Here is a 21,784-nt window from a genome sequence, read left to right on the forward strand (position 1 = left end):
TACCGCAATATGCTACAGATCCGATCCAAAGCTTAACAAAATCAATGGAAAGACTCCTAGAAACTGCAGTGGGCTTTGAACTGAGCCCTCTAACTCTAACATATCCTATGATGCTTGCACCCATCAAAATACATATATTAGATGCTACACAATATAGTTAATATTGCTAAAAATAGAAGCGGGTCAAGTCTGCATTCAGAATACACCTATATAAGCCCAACACAATACAATCAAACAGATTAGTCGTTCCAATTTCAGCCAACTAAATACTCTCCTGCTCCATTAACACAATTGCACTGGTGCAAGTACAGTGCATGAACAAGACGTATGTCTACAAGCATGAGTCTAATTCAGCACTTATTGTATTTATTATTACTTCAGCTCTGGTTTACCATTTTGTCCTTTCATATTTAACATTTGCTGGAGGATTGCCTTCCTGTAGGAGTACACATATCATAAGATTTGCCTTCTATTAAATTTATTGAAAATCCCTTGTTTTAACATCTGCTATTATCGCTGTACAAGCAATAAAAGTAGTGATTACTTTCCAATAATTGGAACTGTAACAAAAGATACTCATAAATTCAAGTATGTCACTAGAAGAAATTAGAATTCCAAAACTGTAAATAAAGTTAATGTAGGTCAGCGTTTATTATCACGTCTACTGACTTTTGACCTGAGGATCCTAAATGGTATCAATGGAATTCCACATGAGTGCGAGGTCCACCACATGGATCAGATTGCAAGATCAAGGTAATAGATTTTCATTCAATAAACAGAGTGTGTGTGTGTGCCATCATTACTTATTTTACACTGGATTTTGTAAATGAATACATTCTTTAAAATTAGCTCTCTCAGTTGGGCCGTTTTCCTTCAATTTTAATGGTAAGTACTGACACAAGTTAATTTATTTCAATTCCAAATCTTTCCTGATTATCAGAATAGATGGCAGATCTGTGGCATTCAGATTGTATCAATCCGGCATATAATTGAAATGTGGACCAACTGCAATTTTTTTTGTTTTTGTTTTTTTACTGAAAAGCCAGAAGAGAGAAACAACTAATCATCCACACACATTTCCGGATCGTTTTTAGACAGCATTAGTCTAAGAACACTTAAAAGATTGCAAATGCTTTAGAAATATATTTATCATCATCATCTTCGAAAGGTAAATGGCAAAGCAAAAAATTTCCCAAGATCTGAACTGAAGACTGCAATCTGTATTAAGTTTGTGTAAATATAAATAGGAAGAAACGTGGCAGATTTTAATAAGATTTCTCTGTGCAGCTCATATGGGGAAAATGTGACACTGTGAATTGATAATGTCAAAAAAGTCTTTTAGATTTCATGTTCCATTAAAAAAAAAATCTATTATCCCTTACCTTGAAGCACAGGAGAAAGGCAAGAAAAATACATCAATACGAATCACATAGTGCATTTCACATCCAGTACATTACTTTGGTGAAGTTGTTGTTTAAAAAAATTGCAACACTAAGCCAAACCATCTTCAGAATTTTATATAAAAGCAGTAAGATCTTGGTGTTCGATGGTGCAGAATTTATATTACTAAATGCCATTAGAAGAAAGAAAATACCCTCCCTGCTCAGTAAGACAGAAAAAAGTCTTTTTAGCAATAACATATTTTCTTTATTTGCAAGTTAAAGGCCTGATTCTGCCATCCTTACTCATGTTGAGTAGAACCTGACTCCACAAGTAACCGTATTAATTACAGTGTAAGTGCCAGTGTGAAAGAGGGTATGTCTACATTGCAATAGGGGAGAGGGTGTTGCAGCACATGTAGACATACCCAAGCTAGCTTTACTCTAACTAGCTTGGGTGCCAATAGCAGAGAAACTATGGCAGCATGGGCTTTAGTGCAGACTGCACAAGCCTGCCTGGGACCCTGCATAATTACTCAGGCAGCTAGCCCACGCTAAAGCTTCACTGCTATCAGTACACAAGCTAGCTAGATTAAAGCTACCTCAAATATGACTATCTGTGCTGTAACTGACCCCCTCTCCCCAACTGCAGTGCAGACATTCCCTGAATGTTGCAGAATTGAACCTTCAGTGTTAACTGATTTTAAATGGTAAAAGTTTCAACGGCCTCCAAATTATTCTTTTATTCCATGAAGAAAAGGAAATAATTCAGGTACCTTGCCTTTTCAATGACTCCCATTTGTTGATGAACATCAATAAATTCCATAAGCTGCTTCTGTAATGCTTTCTCCTTGCCCTCAATTTGCTTAATGAAGTTATGCTGCAAAAGATCGAATATTGTCGGGCGCTTCTCGTAATCTTTAGTCAAGCACCTGCATTGGCAGAAAAAGCAGGTGATCGTACACAGAGCTGTACGTTGTTAAGCAGTAAAGTGTAATTTTGAATTCATTCATGCCTAAGTCACATACCTACAGGACTGTCTCATTAAAGTATGCACATCTTAATCACACCAGCCATAAACAGACATTCAGAAGTTATGATAGAATTTGGGATCAAAAGATGTTAAATCGCTGTATTTTAAATCAGAAATATCAGGCAGCTTAAAGAAACTGCTGGAAAAACAGAAAGCCGTTAGTTCTAATTTCATTGAGGCTTCTCAATAGGACACTCAAATTGACACTAGGTATGTAAACTGAGAATGTATATGTTGGTTACCTCTGGGTTAAAAAAAAAAAGCATGTGATTTTTAGGAACGTTTAGATCCCAACTGTGAGCTTGGGCCCATCACTAGTGCTGACTTAAATGCCCAAATACAGGTTAAAGATGTAATTTTTAGGTGCCTATTCTTGAAAATTGGATTCCCCATACATTATAAATAGAATTTATGTTCTAAATAGCAGATTCTAAGGGAAAGAATATACTGTACTGTTCACCACTCTCTTTACAAAGCTTTCAAAAGTGACTTCAGATGCAACAGAACCAGTGTGGTTCCCCTAGGGAGAGGTGGGAACCATTTGTGAAGCTTCACAGTCCCATTCTAGATATGCTCCCTGCACATCCTTATGTAGCAAGGCTAGGAGTTAGGGCCAGCTGGAAGAGAAATGGGAATGGCGTCAATGGGTCTGCTGCTATGCAGAGCCACCAGCTACTGTCTCTGCAAAGAAGGGCCACAGAGCGAGAGGGGCTACTCCCAGCTCAACAGAGCCACATGGTCACGCCCCAATGGGAGACTGTCATAGGTCAAAGGGTTTAGCCCTTAATGGATTCCTTTTCAGGGTCACTAGAACTTTGAGAAATATTTTACTTTAAAATTGTAGGCAACTGTCCATTTATGGGACAAACCCTGAAATCTTGAAACCGTATTTAAAACAATTATTATAGATAAGGGTCACAGGACCTTTCACACCTAAATCACTGGTTCAAAATCCTGACCCTATTGCCTTCAAGTCTCCCATTGATTTCTGTGGGGCCAGGATTTCACCCCAGGCCTTTTGTAGATGATAATTTATTACTGCATCACTCTTTGGTGGCCTATGTGAAATAAGTTTGTGGTCTGAGTCCAGTTACTTCAGGATATACCCCAAACCAGCATGTCAATTTGCACCTGTATTGGAGAGAGGGTGGGAGGAGAGGAAGCTTAAAAGAAATTTACAAATCATTAGTTCATACACATCAACTATAAAGTCATAAGAAAGGTTTACATTTATGGAGTAGATCCTCAGCTGGTGAAAACTGGTGAAGCTCTGTTGACATCATCTGAACTGTGCCAATATGCTCTTCATAATCCTTTTATTTTTTAATTATTTGTTGTTGTTGTTGTTTTTTTTACAGAAATTTGCTTAATAAAAAGTGTGTTAATATGGCATAGCGATCTGGCTAATTAAGAAGCGATATAAGCCCAGGATAGGCATTCCTTGCTAGATAGTTACATAAGTTCGGATCCTGCTCCATCAGAGCTGGTCAGGAAATGGTTTTCCCATCCTGTGAAAATTTTTGAGATTTAAAAATTCTCCTACAGGTTTTTGTATATTGCCATTCCTAATATCTGACTTTAATATACAAAAACCTGTAGGAGAACACTTCAACCTCCCTGGACACACAATAGCAGATTTAAAGGTAGCAAAAAAACTTCAGGACCAGACTCTGAAGAGAAACTGCTGAACTTCAGTTCATTTGCAAATTTGACACCATCAGCTCAGGATTAAACAAAGACTGTGAATGGCTAGCCAACTACAAAAGCAGTTTCTCCTCCCTTGGTGTTCACACCTCAACTGCTAGAAGAGGGCCTCATCCTCTTGAACTGACCTCGTTATCTCCAGACTGAATCTTGCCTTCATATTTATACCTGCCTCTGGAAATTTCCACCATATGCGTCTGACGAAGTGGGCATTCACCCACGAAAGCTTATGCTCCAATACGTCTCTTAGTCTATAAGGTGCCACAGGACTCTTTGTTGGTTTTTACAGATCCAGACTAACACGGCTACCCCTCTGATACTTGACACTGATACCAAATTCACCCTGATTCATGCTAATAGCGTATTTTAGAAACAGTAGTCAGACTGATATTGGAATTGTCACCTGAAGCCTGAGTTTGCAGGAAGCTTAATATAAAACCATATTGCTTATATATTTACAAATAAAAAGAGGAATTTATACAAAGCAAGTTTACTATAATAAATAATGCGGGGGAACAAGGGAGAAATATATTTGTAGTGACAGATTTCCACACAGAATACAAAGATGTAATATTTCAACTACATTTATGCACACATCTTATGTACACATCTTATTTGGTCGAAAGGGTCTCAATTAATGGTCTCAATTCTTACTCACTTGTTAATAAAGTCATTGAACTGCGATGACCACAGCTCCGGTTGGCGTAATGTTGGAGGTGGATTTCTGTAAAGGTCAGTATTACGATAAGTTAATATGTACACACTTGACAAAAACAACAGAAGAAGGCAGGCTGAGTAATGAGTTTTAGGAGGGCTATTGAAAAAAATATTGATTTCCACTGGTTAAAGGAGCATTGTGTAGACAATATAATACTTCATTAACCTCCTATTTTACATAACTAACAAAGCATCAAGAAAATCTACCAAATATAACCAAGAATTGCTGTCATTTTTCAAGCATATCGATAAAAGCAAATGAACATAATGACCTATTATTCACTATTTGTATATCATGAAAGGACCTTTCTTTCTTTCAAAGCATGAGGCAATTGATTTTTTCTTTTAAAATCAGGAGTTCTTTAAGGAATTCTATCTTAAATTTCACAAAAAGGGTCACAGCCTCATTGCATTAACCAGCCCATTAACAAAGTATCAAAATTAATGAACACTCTTATTATCTATTTGTGATTCACTAAGGCACCAAATGGCAGCAAATGGATTACATTCAGACCTGGTATAAATGGGTACCACTGCTTTGCCTTCCATGGAATTACATCTGCTTACTGTAGGTTTGAATTTGGCTCAAAATATTTTGAATTTGTCTTTTTCCTTTGAAATAAAGTGGACATTTTCCACTTGACATACCCAGTAATGCAAAAAGAAATCACTTAAAAATGAGGCTGTTTTTCAAAACAGTGCTACATCCACTAGGCAATGCTGCCTCTCTTTTGGTAGGAGGAACTTGTAGGCTTCACAAATCAAAGGGCAAATCTGATAAACTTTGCTAACCCTAACAATGGCTCTCTTCTCTCAGCCACGAAATTCTAAATCTGTGCATCTTTAATGGCGATGTCAAAGAAACAAGTGCCAGCTAGCACGTCACTAAGAGGATGTACCACCCTCTTTTCCTTAGGCTCCCATCTCAATGTGTTGCTCCATGTCAGTATAACAAAAATAGAATTTGAAGTGGGCTTGGATTTTACAGTCCCTCAAGAGGAGGAGGAGGGAGGTTGCCCAGTATCTTTGATTCTTTGAGATGGAAGTTCCTCAGAATACAGTGTGAGGACAAAGCATTGTGGGTTCTTCAGTCTTAAAGCTCAAAGAAAGCCCTTTCAGAAGAAGCGCTGGCTGCATGCAGCGTGTGTGGACAGCAGAGTTGAAACAGGCAGTAGGTGCGCTTGGGGGAGGGTGGGAAAATGTACGTTTGTGACCAGGGAAACATTATTCCACTGCAGGGGGTATGATGGAACCTCGCAAGACATTTGATTAGAGAAGTTAACTACATGTTGTCCTGACCTGTTTGTAGGAATCAGACTGGACATTCCAAGCTCAGATCACTGTTTGTAGCAGCACACACAGGACTTGACTGAATTCTGCACCCCTTCAGCATAGGGCAGCAGAACTATCCCTGCAGATGAAATGCATGCTGAATTCTGTCCAAGGTGGATGCAGTGCCCAGAATCAGCCCTGCACTTCTGGAGACTTGTATATGCTCGAGTCAGAGTGCAGGGCTGATTGTGGGACTGCGTGCTTCTGCACTGCTCCCTGGGCAGAATTAGTTCTTAATATTCAGTTGTTAGATATAAAGGTGCCCAAGTTTGGTAGGAGGGAGTACGAGAAAGTGGTGAGGATTAGACTAACACTGTGAGAAATAAGGGTATGAAGACATTACCTTGGTATTTTGAAAAGTGCTCTCATAGGATGCAAGTCAGCAAGAGGTGGATCTCCATCTCCTAGCTCTATGGCAGTGATACCCAGTGACCATGCATCGCATCTGGCATCATAGGAGCTGTCCAGCTGCTGCTCACATGCAATGACCTGTGAGAGGAATACAGTTTTTAGGTTCATATTGTTCATTTATGAAAATGTTCATAAGTATCTACACTGAAAAGCACAGCAATTTGAACAGCCATATGGTGAGAAACTCACTGCAATAAACTAGAAATCTATCGAAAAGTAAGCATTTAAATTACATTTAGCATATTCAAGTCTCCTGCTGGTGCCTATCATATTGCAGAAAAGCAGTGCTGAAATCAGAGAGAGCAAACTGGTGATTACATCCTACCACTGCTTCTCAATTCTGCTATAGGAGTGTTGGGGAGGGGGGAGCTCCTACCTACCTACGTATACACCATACCACATTGTTGCCTGAGTACTAAAGGAGTGTACCAGCACATAACATGTAGTCCAATGTGGCTCTGCCTTCTGGCCCCACCATCCCCACGTGGAACGGCAGTGACAGGGACCTCCTCCCCACTAGAGACATAGGTGCAGTAGTATGCGGCCCTTTCTGCTGCCCTCTTTGCAGGATTCCCCTCTGGAGCAGCAGAGAGGACAGCCAGGGTCCCCTCTTCCCCTCACAGAGCCAAGGGCAGCAAGATTCCCTCAGAACCTATACTTTGGTTGCTGGGATACCTGCTTGGGTGGGTTGGTGGGTGAACTGGGTCCACTGTACTATTCTCTCCTTGTCGTGCACAGAGTCCTCTGCTCAGGTGATGTTGGCAGAGCCGCCCAAAGCAATGGATCTTGGAGTTAACATCCCACTGAGAAGACAGTGGCAAGTCAGACCTCTCAGAACTCTTGTTTCAAACAGTCTGCAGACTCAGGCAGATAGTGCATTGGTTTTCTTCATAACTGTGAGGGCCAGAAATTTCCTTTTTTTTTTTAAAAAAGGAAAAAGATAGCTGAAGTGACACCTGGAGCTGAGCTTCTAAGAATGGGCTTATCTCATCTATGTCTTAGTCCAGGCTTTACTTCCTCCAATTTCAGTACTGCAGAAAAAAGACATACTTTCAGTCTCTGGTGAGATGGCAGTCTAGTGAGAGAGGGTCTAAAGCAGCTTCCCCCTTTCTTGCATTTATTTATTGGGTTTTTTTAAAAAAGTGACTTTCATAACACCTATGGATGCATATACAATACATTTGACAAAAGAATATAAAATAAGTTGCCCACATTCAATAGAACTTAAAGACTACCCCAGAATTTTGTAACAATACAGCCCCCACTATTCCTGTCTTGGGCATATTGGTTTATCAACAGAAGAACTTCACTGCATAAACACTATAAACATCTTGTTTAATATTAATAAACTCGTAGTGCCCCATGCTTCCCTCTGCATCTGCACACAGAGCCTGAACCTGCAGAAAAGCAGAATTCTGCCTTTTGCAGCATTCATCTCCTTCACCCGACCCCATGGAAGCCTCTCCACAGAATCCTGCTCTGTAGAGTTGGAGGAAACAGAGCAGAAGCCAGTTGGGCTCCTTCAGATTCTCCTGCCCGAAGCTCATGAGGGAAAGCGGTGGGATAAGGGGGTGGAACCCCAGTCTTCTTCTGTAGAGGGGAAGCAAACCATGTCCTACACCAGAGAGAAGAACTTGGAGGAAATTCAGTAAGGTCAAACTTGTGAAGTTTCCGCTCCCTTGTGTGAGTTATTCCTGGGGGGGTGGGGAGGGATAATGGCACTGTACAGTTCTTCCTCTGCTATGAAACCAGCAGCAAAGAAGAAATTTGGTTTGCAGTCTGTCCCACTGGGCACCCATTCTGCCAGTTTCAGAGAGAGAATTTCTCAACAAGATGGCCGCCATTAGCGGCACATTCAGAAATGCCACTTTTAATTAAAAACTCTATTTTCGAATTCATTTCAGCTAATTCACAATGACAGATGAGTCAGGAAATTTCAGCTAATTAGCTACTGGGCCGAACAAAGTACATTTTCCCCCCCTATAAATAGTACAATTGCGTATATTATAAAACATTTTTATTTTCTTGCAAACAATGTATTGCTACATATGCTTATTTAACAAACTTAATTTGTCCTATTGGAGTTTATAATATCTATTTGTATACTTACTCTAGATATAAAAAGCAATCAAAGTTACGACTAAGCTTCAAATATATATAATACATTTTTACTTATTCACACAAATCTTTTGTTGTTGTTGTCTACTCATGAAGAACGTGGTGTATGAAAAGCCTCCTGAGCAGTGAGATACACAAATAAAATACATAAAATCAAGAAAGTAACCTCCTGTTTAGTTCCATTCTGCTGTGAAATCTACAATACTCAAACAGGATCACACTGTTCTCAGTCGCTGACTTTAAAAATAGTCTTGCTGGACTGTCATTTAAAATGAGAGTATTGAAGTCACAATATAACCGTGGGCTCTTTCTACCCCTAGAAATAAACTGATTTCAAAACATTCTTTCTCCTCCAAAGAATTTCAACAAGTGATCTGTGCAGCTCCTCTTGCTCTAACCACACAGTACTCAATTAAATACATTTGAATTAACATTGCATAAAAGTAAAACAGCTAAAAGGAAATACAAGCATTTTAAGACTACACAGTAAAAAGTTTTTACAATTGACATTTCCATTCAGTTTGCTAAAACTACTAAAATAAAAGGGAAGAGACAGAGAAGCAGAGAGACAGACAAAAGCAATCTGGAAAAAATGTATATTTTCAAATCTAACCTCTGGAGCCATCCAAAAAGGGGTGCCCACAGACGTGTTCCGACGGAGATGAGTGCTGGTCAGCTGAGCAGACACACCTAAACGAATAAAGGGAAGCTATATTCAGAGTGGTGGTTACTTTTGTTTAAATCTGGACTGTGCCATAATCATCTTGTCCTGGGAATAAGGATGTTAAGGCTTTTTCCTTTCAAAAGCTCAATCGTATCTTTCCAGTTGCCTGTAAAAGAGTACGAAAGTCTCAGTCCTTCTGCGACGTGTTGAACATCCTCAACTTCCAGTTACTTCAATGGGAGCAGCATTTAGCCCTAAATGAGGCTTTTATGAGTAATATGACATCATTTTAATGACTAATTATAGTATTTTGATGTTCTTTTTAGGAGGAAGAAACCACAAGTATTACTTGGAGAAGTAGAACTTTTTTTAAAAATATGCTGCACCCTTTAATGCATGTTATTTCTTTTAGAGCTACAATACTGACACTGGTACATCTTTGTTTTATGATTTATTTCAATTTCAATGTCAATATCATAAAAGAGATATATCCCGGGGTTCTGAACTGGCCCACCATCATTGAGAATGTAAACCCTAACCATAGAAACAACAACAACAAGTAAGTAGTCGAGGGATAAGAGGGAAGTCCTTTCATGGATCAGTAACAGGTTAAAAGATAGGAAACAAAGGGCAGGAATAAACAGTCAGTTTACACAGTGCAGAGAGGTAAATTTCAGGGTTCCCCAAAATTTGTCCTGGGACCAGTGCTGTTCAACATATTTATAAATGAGCTGGATAAAGAGGTAAACAGCGAGGTGGCAAAGTTGGCCAACAATACAAAATTACTCAAAATTGGTAAGCTCAAAACTGACTGTGATGAGTTAGAAAGGAATCTCACAAAACTGGGTTGTTGCCCTGGGTGACTCGGCAACAAAATGGCAGATTAAATTCAAAGTTGATAAGTGCAAAGTATTGAACATTGGAAAACATAATCCCAACTATAAAAATGATGGGGTCTAAATTAGTTGTTACTACTCAAGAAAGATCTTGGAGTCAATGTGGATAGTTCTCTGAAAACATCTGCTCAATGTGCAGCAGCAGTCAAAAAGCTAACAGAATGCTGGGAACCATGAGGAAAGGGATATATAAGAATCAGAAAATATCATAATTCAACTATATAAATCCATGGTTTGCTTACACCTTGAATACTGCATGCAGTTCTGGTCACCCCTTCTCACAAAAGATATATTCGATTTGAAAAAAGTAAAGAGAAGGGCAGCAAAAATGACTAGGGTTATGGAACAACTTCCATCTGAGGAGAGATTAAAAGACTGGGATTGTTTTGCTTAGAAAAGAGACATCTAAGTGGGGATATGATAGAGGTCTATAAAATCGTGAATGGTGTGGAGAAAGTAAATAAGGAAGGGTTATTTACTCCTTCACATAACACAATAACCAGGAGTCAACCAATGAGATTAATAGGCAGCAAGTTTAAAACAAACAAAAGGAAGTACTTCTTCATACACTGCACAGTCAACTTGACGGAATCTGTTGCTAGGGTATGTTGCGAAGGTCAAAAGTATATTTGGGTTCAAAAAGGAATTAGACAAGTTCCTGGATGATAGGTAGGCTATTAGCCAAGATGGTCTGGAATGCATTCCATGCTCTGGGTGTACCTAAAACCCTGACTGCCAAAAGATGGGAAGGATGACAGGAGATGGCTCACTCGATAACTGCCCTGTTCTGTTCATTCCCTCTGAAACATCTGGCACTGGCCACTGTATGAAGACAGTTACTGGGCAAGATGGACCATTGGCCATTCTTATGTTCTTAACAAAACAAAAACAGTTAATCAGTAAGACATTTTTACAAAACCTAAATCTCCACATGCTGTGTCCAGCCCCAAATCTCCCCCTCCCAAATGCCTGTTAAAAATGGACTTGCAGCATGAACTGAAGATCAGCAAATCCAGGCTATTTCACACCAAAGTATGGGGAGTGAATTGCAAAGTCACAGACCCTTCATGGGGTCTGATCAAGAGTCCATTGAAGTCAAGTATCTTCCAGTAGACTACAATGGATTTTGCATCAGGACCATGGAGAATGTCCTGTCATAGATCATAGAATCATAGAAGATTAGGGTTGGAAGAGCAGCTTCCTCTCATACAAAAGAAGGGAACTCTAGATTGAGTGCCTCCACTAATCACAACAGAAGCAATATCACCTAGGGGGGAGAGATAGTCTATAAGGTAGGCAGATCCAAAGCCATTTAGGGCTTTAGAAGTCAAAACCAATACCTTAAGTTCCACCCAGAAACCAATAGGTGCAGATCCTGAAGTGTTGGTGTCATGTCTGGTGATTGTGCACTTAACAAGCGGGCTGCCACATTTTGCACTTGCTTCAGCTTCTGAACATATTTAAAGTACACTATCCTCCAGACTACAGGTGACACAGGCATGGTAACAAGGTCCACATTCAGGAGCAGAGTCTGCAAATTCCTGGACAGACAGAGCTGGAAAAATCTGACCAGGTGACTGATAATCAATGTCTAATAGTAGTATGGAACCTAACCAGAACTTTGTGAACTTTGATAATAAATGATTAATGCTTATCCTCAGTCAGACGGGGACAGACCCTCTGGTTACTTCCTTCAACCATAATCCCCTGAGGCTCAGCTAGATTGAAAGGCAACCAAACTCATTTTCATCCAGGGCCCAATCTTGCCTAGCCACCAAGAAAGATGCTTAATCACACGCACTGGGCTGGAAAAGATGTAGCGATAAAGATGGATATCCTCAGTGCATCTCTCTTCATGAACTCTCCTAAAGGTCTCAGATACACATTGAATAAAAGGGGTGACACCACAGAACCTTGGTAGTAACCCCTGAGAGCATTCTCGGGGCACAGGAGCAAGAATGCCATTGTGTGTGTACCCAGGACAGAACCCCAACTGGCAAGGGTAAATTAAGTCAGAAGCATCAAGATATTGTGAGAGTTCTCTCACCACAATTGTTTCCATAATCTTAACCCAAACTGGAATATCAGATACTGGTCAATCAATAATGGATAGACTGTCAGTGTCTGGGGATGGCTCTTTGAACAGAGGCTGATCATGTTTCTTTTCAACTATTAGCATCCCACCATCCCCAGTGAAGGCATCGGCAATCTCCATCAGCAATGAACTCAGTATTTCCCAATGGACTTAACTGACCATGAAGGAAAATGGATCCAAAGCCCAGGTCATGGTATTAAATTCTCCTGAAACATCCAGAACTTCAGCGAATAAGACTGACCAAAGCAAGCAGAGATAACGTAGCTTTCGTTCTTTCCAGATATTGCCTGTTCTGAATCTACTTCATTTTATCCACAAGAAAACATGCAGTTTTCTCATAATGGGAGCAATTCACATCAGCAAGTGAGTGGAAATAGGCTGGATTAATCAGGCTGTCCATTACCCAGTGCAAATCCTCAGGTTGAGACTTTGAAGATGCTATGGTGGAGGGAAAGACACTTGAGAGGAGATTATCTGGTTTTTACTTTGAATGCATATACTCAACTCTGATTCACAGCACAACTATACTTGTCCATCATCTAAAAGTCACTTTGCATAGCTACTAAAAATAAGGTCGCATTAAAGCTCCTGTTTGGCAAATCAGCCTGTTATTTAAAAAGAAACACTTTCAAAATCATACATTTGTAGTTGCCTCTCTCTGTATTTTGCTATGTGAGATAACGAGTGAAATCTGCCCTTTCTCCATAGCTGTAGAGGCCCAATAAGCAGCAGAGCCATTATGGTTCATTTGCCTAGTGGTGAGCAGGATGTGGGGAGCCTTAATATGGCCTCCACATCCTTTGCACACCGTGGAGATCTGCTGCACAGTGGCTTCATTCCTGTTGCTACTGAAGGGAGTCCTGGGGCCAGGCTCTGGCCCATAGATCTATGGCTACATGAAGCCTCCAGCAAAACACACTGCAGAGAGGTTGTGCAGCAACCACAGATGCTACTACAGCCCTAAAGCTGTTTTAGTGCCCATACAGCGACTGTGCTGCCTTAGGGTTAGGGAGGAGGAGGAGGTTTCTGTCCCTTTGCTAACCACCATGGAACCCCCCTGTGCCAAGCTCTTTTACTCAGGCTTGGCACAGAGACCAGGATTTGGACCTAAATGCAAAAGAAAAGCAGTAACTGAGATTTGATATTATTCCAGTGTCAGATTTTATAAATAATCGTAACTTTCTGCATAGATAAGGAGCTAACATAAAAGAAATGTTAAATATGCAAAACCTGCTCAGTCTAAGTCTAGTTTCTTCTCACTGAACTGTAATAATTAAGCAAATCCTAGTTATTTATTCTTAACTTCCATAAAAAGCTGATTTAATTTGAATTGTTCACCACTATTTTCTTTAGGCTGATTTTTTATACCCTTTTGCTCTTGGCACTAACCTGGCATTTCAGATTACAGAGAGTAAGTCTTATGACAAATGATATTTCTTTGGGCTCTTTCTGCATGTAGGGGAAAGATGATGTCATGCCACACTTGACAACATTTCTTCCAGCACTTCAGCAACTAATCAAGCATAAACCCAGCCAGCTCTTTTTAACTTGTACATTTTCTAACAATAACATTTTAGGGTTTTTTCTTTACTACTGCTGTAATGAAAAAACTGGACCAAGTATCTTCCGAAGGAAATCTAAAAAAATCCACTGCCAACACATTTTTCATACACTGCAAAAGTGAAAAATCTTATGAAGATGAACAATTTGATAAATAAATGCAGGAGTTATGCAAATACACGGACTCTCTCTCACACACACATATATAGAAAGGAAGGCACTACACTTAGTGATAAGAAAAATAGATATTATGGGTGTGTTCAGAAAAAGATCAGGCATGTTTCTTGCCTATTATGTCTGGTAACTCTAGGCACTGGCTTACTCATGAAAAGCGGATATTTTTGCATAGTACCCTCAGACAGCAGGTATCATACAAGCTGCACATTGCAAACATTAGCAGAGAAGAAGTACCTGAGAACTAGAGCTACTCAGTTATGATCTTGGACTTAAATTAAGTAAGAAAATAGTAGTGCAACAATGAGTCCTTTATTAATTATTATTAAATATTTATATACTGTGGTAGCCCCCCAGCCCTGAGTCAGAGATTGGAGGTACATTACAATAGGCACTGCACACATAACAAAAATGTGGTCCTTGCACCAAAGAGCTTACAATCTAAATATATGACAATGGGCAAGTGTAGTGAGGCGGTGTGGTTCCACGCCACCCTGGAGAGAGACGAGTTCCTCTGGACACCAGAGTGGGCAGAGCCAGGGAACTCTGAGCCCAGGGCCGGCCCACAACATTTTGGCACCTGAGGTGGGGAGCTCAAAAGACTCCCCATGCCTCTTCGCTTGGGCCAAAACTTTGAAAGGTCTCAATTCTGACTTCTTCCTGTTCTACTCCTCTCATGGTACTGCTCTGCTACCTACTCCAATAAAGGAGAACTTACAACTTAAAATGTCTTGTTCAAAAATTTTAAGTAACACTTAACTTTCAAATGCCTGAACAGCAAATGTAACTTTTCTTGTCTGCATAGTAAACACTGGCATTTTTATCAGTTTAAATAATCAAAGTGATGCTTTCCGTGCCTTCTTGGTTGCAAAGACTTAAACTGATTCCTGCTGAAGGTCCACAGTCTGGGACAGCTTACGCTCTATTGAGATGGTTGCAAGGCCGACCAGTCTCTCCTGTGTCATTGTGGAGCGTAGATGTGTTTTTATTAACTTCAGCTTGGAGAAGCTGCATTCTACACTGGCAACTGTTACAGGAAGTGTTAGAAATATGCGCAGAGCAACAAAAGCATTTGGAAAGGGGGTGGTCATCTTATTTGTGCACATATATTCCAGAACAGCCTTTGGAGTTGATCCTGCTGAAATATATCTTGAAAGGGCTTTCAGTTCATCACCTAAATCGCTCGCATCAATATCACACATGTCATCATGTGTCAGCACTGTCTCTAGTGTTCTGCATTGCTGGTGTAGGTCTTCTTTGGGTATAGTGAGGAGTTTTGGAATATCATACAACATCCCAAATATACTGCTGTGCTCCTTGAACTGCATGAAATGTTCTTCAACTGACTGTATTGCACAATCTAGCAACTGGTTAAAGAATTCAACTTTGAATTGTTGTTTGGGGTCTCTTATGGGATTATCCCGTGCCTCGTAATCAAAATGTCTTCTTCTTCAGTGACTCTTGTATTCTTGAATGGATGGGAAAATAGGTTCAGTATGATGTTTGTCTGCCAACTTCTGTGCACTCTTCAGAATGTTTTTAAATCTCTCATCTGACTGGTAAGACTGTAGGTATGACTTTGCTTTGACCAGGTGTTCCATTGCTCCAGATATATCAAGGTCAAAGTCTCTTGCTTACAACATTTATGTCAAACAGTATGTCATGCCACAACACTAAGCCACACAGAAATTTGAAGTTATGTATGTTTCTGGTGATTCCATTTCCCTCTGCCACTGTTCTCCCATGAACACTTCCTGTCATAGCATTATCCTCCATAATGGCAACTATGGCATCATCTATCTTCCCAATTTGGTGTTTGATAGGCTTTATCGCCTCCACTCAACTTTCCCATCGTGTGGCACTCAGTGGTTTCAGTGTCAGAGAGGATGTTCGCAGATGTTGCTTCAAAATTTGCCATCGATGAGTTGATGCAGAGAAAAATACATAGATGCTTTGAATTACAGTCAGCTATCGCAATTCCCGTATCTTCCAGCTTTTTAAGAAGCACATTTGTCATACCAGCTCCTGTAGTATCATCAATGTCAATAAATTCTAGAAAATGCTCTCTGACAGTCACCATTGCAGGGACATTTTCACTAGGTTCTGTTGTTGTTAGAAAACGCACCATTAAGCTCATTTGTTCAGTCTGGCTGATGTCAGGTGTGCAGTCCAGAATAACAGAGTAATATCTTGCTGAATTCAGATCTGCCACAATCTTCTGTTTGACTTTTGTTGCCAATAACTGTATGATCTCATTTTGAATTGTTTTTCCAAAGTAGTGGTGTGTGTACATTTCTTGGGTGGTGACTCTTCTTAGATGCTCCTGGAGTACAGCATCAAACTCAGCCATCAGCTCCACAATTTTAAGAAAATTTCCATTGTTTGGCACATACAGCTGATCTGAAGTGCCATGCAGTGCTAAGTTTTGGGTGGGCAGCAAGCATTATCACAATGCCAATCAGCCTTCTCAGAACATTTTACCAGTAAAGAGACTCTGATGCAATCTTCTCTTGATGCTGATCATCTATGGTGGACTTTAACCTTAGTCTCATCTCAAGCTCTTTCCACCTATGGAATGCTCTCTGGTGATTTGCTGCCTTTTCATGGCATGCCAGATTTATAGCCAGATTTTTCCAGTCTTTTGCTCCTGTAAAACTCAATGTGGCTGGAACATTGGACTGGAAGAGTCTGCAATAAAAACAGTATGCAGCATTCTGGGTTTTTGAGTACATAAGCCATGGCCTCTCCACTTTGTCACCATTGAGGATTTCACACCAGTAATGTGTTGGATGGAAACGTCTATTTTCATTGTCTTTGGGGAACATGAAGTGTTTCACTTGCTGTGTCCCATGCAGTACAAGGAAGTCCCTCAGGCTATTGCTCAAGTGAGTCCACAGTCCTGGATCATCTAGACTTAAGGAACTAAACTCAGCAGCAGCTGTTTATTGTGCCTCCACCACATTCTTCTCTGGTCTACACTTTTCTTCAGGAATGTGCATGGTTACATCCATTTGAGATGCAGATATGGATGCTGCAGTACTGCCGGGTCACCTGCACTCTGACTAACTGGAAGATCAGGCATCTCCTCACCACTCACACCCTCACTGGGGCCGGAAGGCTCACCGTGAACATTTGTGTCTATGTATCTCAGGAGAGCTCCTTCCTGCTTAGATAGAAAAGCTTCCTTTGCTTTCTTGCTTTTTCTGAATGCTGCCCCAGAGGGGCGTTTTCTTCTTTCACTCATGACTGGTGTTCTGTGCCAGATATAATGGCTCTCAACACTCAGCTGAAGGGGACAAATAACCAGGCTGGTAGCAGGGCCTGAGTGAGGGAAGATATCAGTGTCTTAAGGGCCTATCTGGCTCCGACTACTTCAGTTGACTGCCTGTTCTCCTCAAGTGGGTTCAGGGAAGCAGCAGGAAACAGGAAGCTCCCTGAGAAGCTGGTGTTAATCAGTCCAGGCTCCTGGAGGTGCTAGAGAGGTACATAAAAGGCTGCTCCTCCTCCTCTCTCTCCCTGCAGCTCCTGCTGCTTTCTGTTATTCCCTCTCACCTTTTCTCCTGCCTGCCTGTTATGTCTCTTGTGCCCTCCTTCCTCCAGCACAGCACTCCACCATTTCTGTGCATCTAGAGCAGAGAGAATACATATGCACCAGCAGCAAACACAATTTTCTACACGCTGGGTCCTAGTGGCGCCCCCCCACAGTCTGGCACCACAGTGGCCACCTCAGTTTGCCTCATGGTAAGGCCAGCCCTCTCTGAGCTCGCTCCCCAGAGGGTCAGGCGTTGCCCCGGAAGTACAAAGGCCTGACCTCAGAGCTCACTGAGAGAGCAGCTGCCAGGGAGGCCAGATGCCTCCGGCCTAGCTAGTGATTGGGAAACCCAGCGGCCTGCAGTAAACCCGAGGACTGGCCCGACCTGCCCAGCGCCAGCTACCCGGAGGAGTTGCCGAGCCTTGAACCCGCCTGAGGACACCACCCCAACCCAGGTACCTCAAGAGGGGGAGTTTGGAAGTAGCCCGGGGGCATCCAACCCTAGTCTGGCTGCAGCACTGCCAGAGCCTATGTCAGTGTGTTGCGGCCAGGATCCCCACTAATGCAGCAGCGGGTCTTCTGCCACTTCTAGGGCCCCGGGCTGGGACGCAGTGGAGTGGGAGGGCCTGCGTCCCCCCTGCCACCCACCTCGTGGCTGGCAGTCTCCCCCTCTCCCAGGCCCTTTGCAACCTAGGGCCTGGGCCTACTCTTATATACTGTTACTGCTCAGCCCCTGCCTGAGGGCCTGAGCACCTGACTCACCAGTGCCCCACCCTGACCTAAAGCCTGGGCTTACTGTGTCATTTCTACCTTCACAAAGGCCGCAGAGGAGGACTTCCGCAGCCGGACTAATTCCCCGCAAGAACTATTCCCAAGTTTAGTGAGTTGGTGTCGTTCCCCGCTGCCCCAGAGAGAGACGAGCCTCGGCTAAGCTCTCTACAGCAAGGGAATACAACAAACAGATGGAGGGAGCACAAGGTGACAGTGAGACAATTACTATTAGCATAATAAGCACCAGTCAGAGCACAGCAGCTGCATAACCATTGTCAAGTGTTTTGTAAGCATCACAGCATAGGTGGGTATTAAGGAGACATTTAAAGGAGAATAATAACATAGTTGCTTTGCAGATCTTTGCACAGAGCTCCTCCCATGCATAAGGGATGGCATGGGTGAAAGAGTGAAGGTGCTTCTTGGGAAGTTTTACTAATTGGCTATAAAGGCTGGCATCACTATGACAGGATTGATGGCTCTATACCATGTAAAAGATGACAAGAGGGTGGGGTTAAGTCATAAGAGGCTTAAAAGCAGTTTGTGCTTGATGTGATGGAAAAGGGGGAGCCAGGGGAAGAGGGAAAAGGCGCAATGCAGTTGAAATGATGAGCCAGGAAGATGATTTTTGCAGCAGCATTTTGACTCTTTTTTAAAAAAAAACTAAAACAGTTTTATGGTTCAGGATTCTAGATCTAGGTATGCTGGAGAAAAGGGATCATGAGGAATGTGGGAATAGGAGGAGAAAGATGTAGGGAGAGCATCCATGCTTATTTTAAAACAATCTATGATAGAGCTGCAACGTTTCAGCTGTCTGATGGTGCAACAGAAGGCAAGCCCTCCCCACCCCTCAAACCCAGCATAAGAGCCAGAATTAGAACCCAGGAGTTCCAGAATGCTAGTCCTGAATAATGAACACACACAAGAGGGTCTCATAAAATTATTATGAATGTAACGACCTGTAAACCAAGAGCTGAGAAAGGACCCGGCCTGAAAGGGGTTTTAAAAAAATCTCATTACACAAGAGTTAATTAATGTATGGAACAGATTGTCAGAGGCAGAAACAGTGATGGAACATAGGCAAACCTGAGTTACAAAGCTCTTCCAGGAAGAACATGCTTTCCAGGGTACAAATACTAAACATAAAGCTGGAGGGTCCTACGCAGGTTGTATGACTCCAAATCACTCCAAAAATGAAAGGTTAGTATTTAAAAAGGATGAATATAGGAATTATAGGGCTTAGATGGATCTCACTGGAAAAGATCAAGGCATGTTTCATAAAATGTATAGGCCAGATTGAAGATACTGGCAGATTTGCCACCATAGAAATAATTCTAGAACTGTAAGAAGAACCCTGGTGAGCAGAAACAATGACCCCCCCAAAAAACAAAACCACAAGCTAAACAAGTCTTACACATTTTAAAACCATTCATAAAGGGGCACCCAGGTGCTTTTGCTGCATAGTTCTTGTGTTGATTTACTTCGGAGTAGTGAAGGTGACAGAGACATTTTAGATGACTCTTTGTAATTCTGTTTTAATAGGCAACACATTCTTTTTACATAAGCCCAGAGAAGTAAAGTTATTCAAAGTTCAGACTGAAAATCCTTTGGGCTAAATTCAGACACGAATCTAAACTGGCCCAATCTAACCTATGGGGGCTGCTCTAACTTATGCTAGCTGGCTATGATCCCTAAATGATCATATGCCGGTGAGCATAGCTAGTGTGCAGCATGTGGTGGCCGGCCCCTGTCCCTGCCCTCATATGTCCCCTGCTCCAGGGCTGAATGGATGAGTGGCACAGGAACTAACAATGCCCACTCTGTGCCCTGCCAGGTGCCTGAGCTCCCCCATATTGGGGAATTCTTTTGCTGGCCAGATCCAGCTACTTTCCAGCCTATTTTGTCTAACATACTTTACAGTATATGACATTAAATTACTGCACTACGCATTATATAACATTTATGGTACCCAATGGCATCTAAATGTGAATTAATAGGGAAAGGTTGTTCAATGATTGTGACTGGACTAGGACAGTAACTATGATCCTGGTCTATAAAAAGGGTTCTCCCCTTCGGAAAATGCAGATGCTTTTATGGGGCTTATATTCAAAGCAGCTTGACAAGCTCTTTACTGAGGAAGCTTTAACTTTGAAGTTCTTTGCTTTTATTGGCTTCTATTAGAACCTCTATATTAAATGTCATTTAAAAGTAACACATGAATGTCATGTTATCTGGAATGGAGAAATGACAACACAATTATACCCTGTTCTTGATCTGAATCAGTGAAGCAGACAACTTTATTATGGATGCATGCTAGAATGACTAATGCAAATACTAAGCCTTACTATGACTCACTGCTGAGAATAAGCTGAGGGCAGAGGGATAATTCTTTTTATTTTTGAATACTTTAAAATGAAATCATTTTAATTAATGATTACATTTTGTAGAACGATTCAGACAGAGTTTACAGCTAATGTAGGACAATAAAATTTGAGAATGCAATAGGGTAAAATGGCTTCATTTTGGCTTCAGAATAATATGTTTTCTACTACTGTTTGGAAAACTTCTGGAGATCATTTTTGGCTAGATTTTCAGTGTCAATGAGACATGTAAATCAGAAACAACATATCAATGATCAGATTGTCTTTTCCCAAAGCGACTTCGGTCCTGAACCTGAAATTCTCACTAAGGCAAATGGAGATTTATCCAAGGACTGAAAAATGACTTCAGAGTTGGCCTTATTAAGAACATAAGAATGGCCATACTGGGTCAGACCATTGGTCCATCTAGCCCAGTATCCTGTCTTCCGACAGTGGCCAATGCCAGATGATTCAGACGGAATGGACAGAATAGGGCAATTATCAAGTAATCTCTCCTGTCTTGCAGTCCCAGTTTCTGGCAGTCAGAGGTTTAAGGATACCCAGAGCATAGGGTTCCTGACCATCTTGGCTAAGATCCATCAATGGCTATATCTTCCATGAATGATCTAATTCTTTTTTAAACCCAGTTAAACTTTTGGCCTTCACAACATCCCCTGGCAATACGTTCCACAGGTTGATTGTGAGGTGTGTGAAGAAGTACTTCCTTACGCTTTTTTAAATATTCTGCTTATTAATTTCATTGGATGATCCTTAGTTCTTGTGTTAGAAAAAGGTTATTTATCCCTATACCTATTCACTTGCTCCAAGCCATTAATGATTTTATAGACCTCTTTCATATCCCCTCTTAGTCATCTCTTTTCTAAGATGAACAGTCCCAATCTTTTTAATCCCTTTTCATACGGAAGTTGTTCCATAGCACTAATAATTTTTGTTGTCCTTCTCTGTGCTTTTCCCAATCCTACTATATCTTTTTTTAAGATGGAGTGCCAGAACTGCACACAGTACTTAAGGTGTAGTCAT

The 21,784-nt window shown here is 41.2% G+C and overlaps 1 protein-coding gene across 2 annotated transcripts in view; it reads right to left on the reverse strand.

Moving 5' to 3' along the window:
• MYO3A (myosin IIIA) overlaps nt 1–21,784 on the reverse strand; it is a 200,148-nt gene that overhangs the window by 97,639 nt on the left and 80,725 nt on the right. For both annotated transcript variants that reach the window (XM_005302809.3, XM_065586866.1), the window contains exons 6-9: nt 9,308–9,384; nt 6,509–6,654; nt 4,775–4,840; nt 2,156–2,311 (exon numbers count right to left, since the gene is read on the reverse strand). In XM_005302809.3, coding sequence (XP_005302866.2) covers nt 2,156–2,311; nt 4,775–4,840; nt 6,509–6,654; nt 9,308–9,384 — 445 coding nt within the window. The remainder of the gene's footprint in view (nt 1–2,155; nt 2,312–4,774; nt 4,841–6,508; nt 6,655–9,307; nt 9,385–21,784) is intronic.

The sequence above is a fragment of the Chrysemys picta genome, chromosome 2 (genome assembly GCF_011386835.1).
Source record: "Chrysemys picta bellii isolate R12L10 chromosome 2, ASM1138683v2, whole genome shotgun sequence".
Taxonomy (NCBI): domain Eukaryota; kingdom Metazoa; phylum Chordata; order Testudines; family Emydidae; genus Chrysemys; species Chrysemys picta.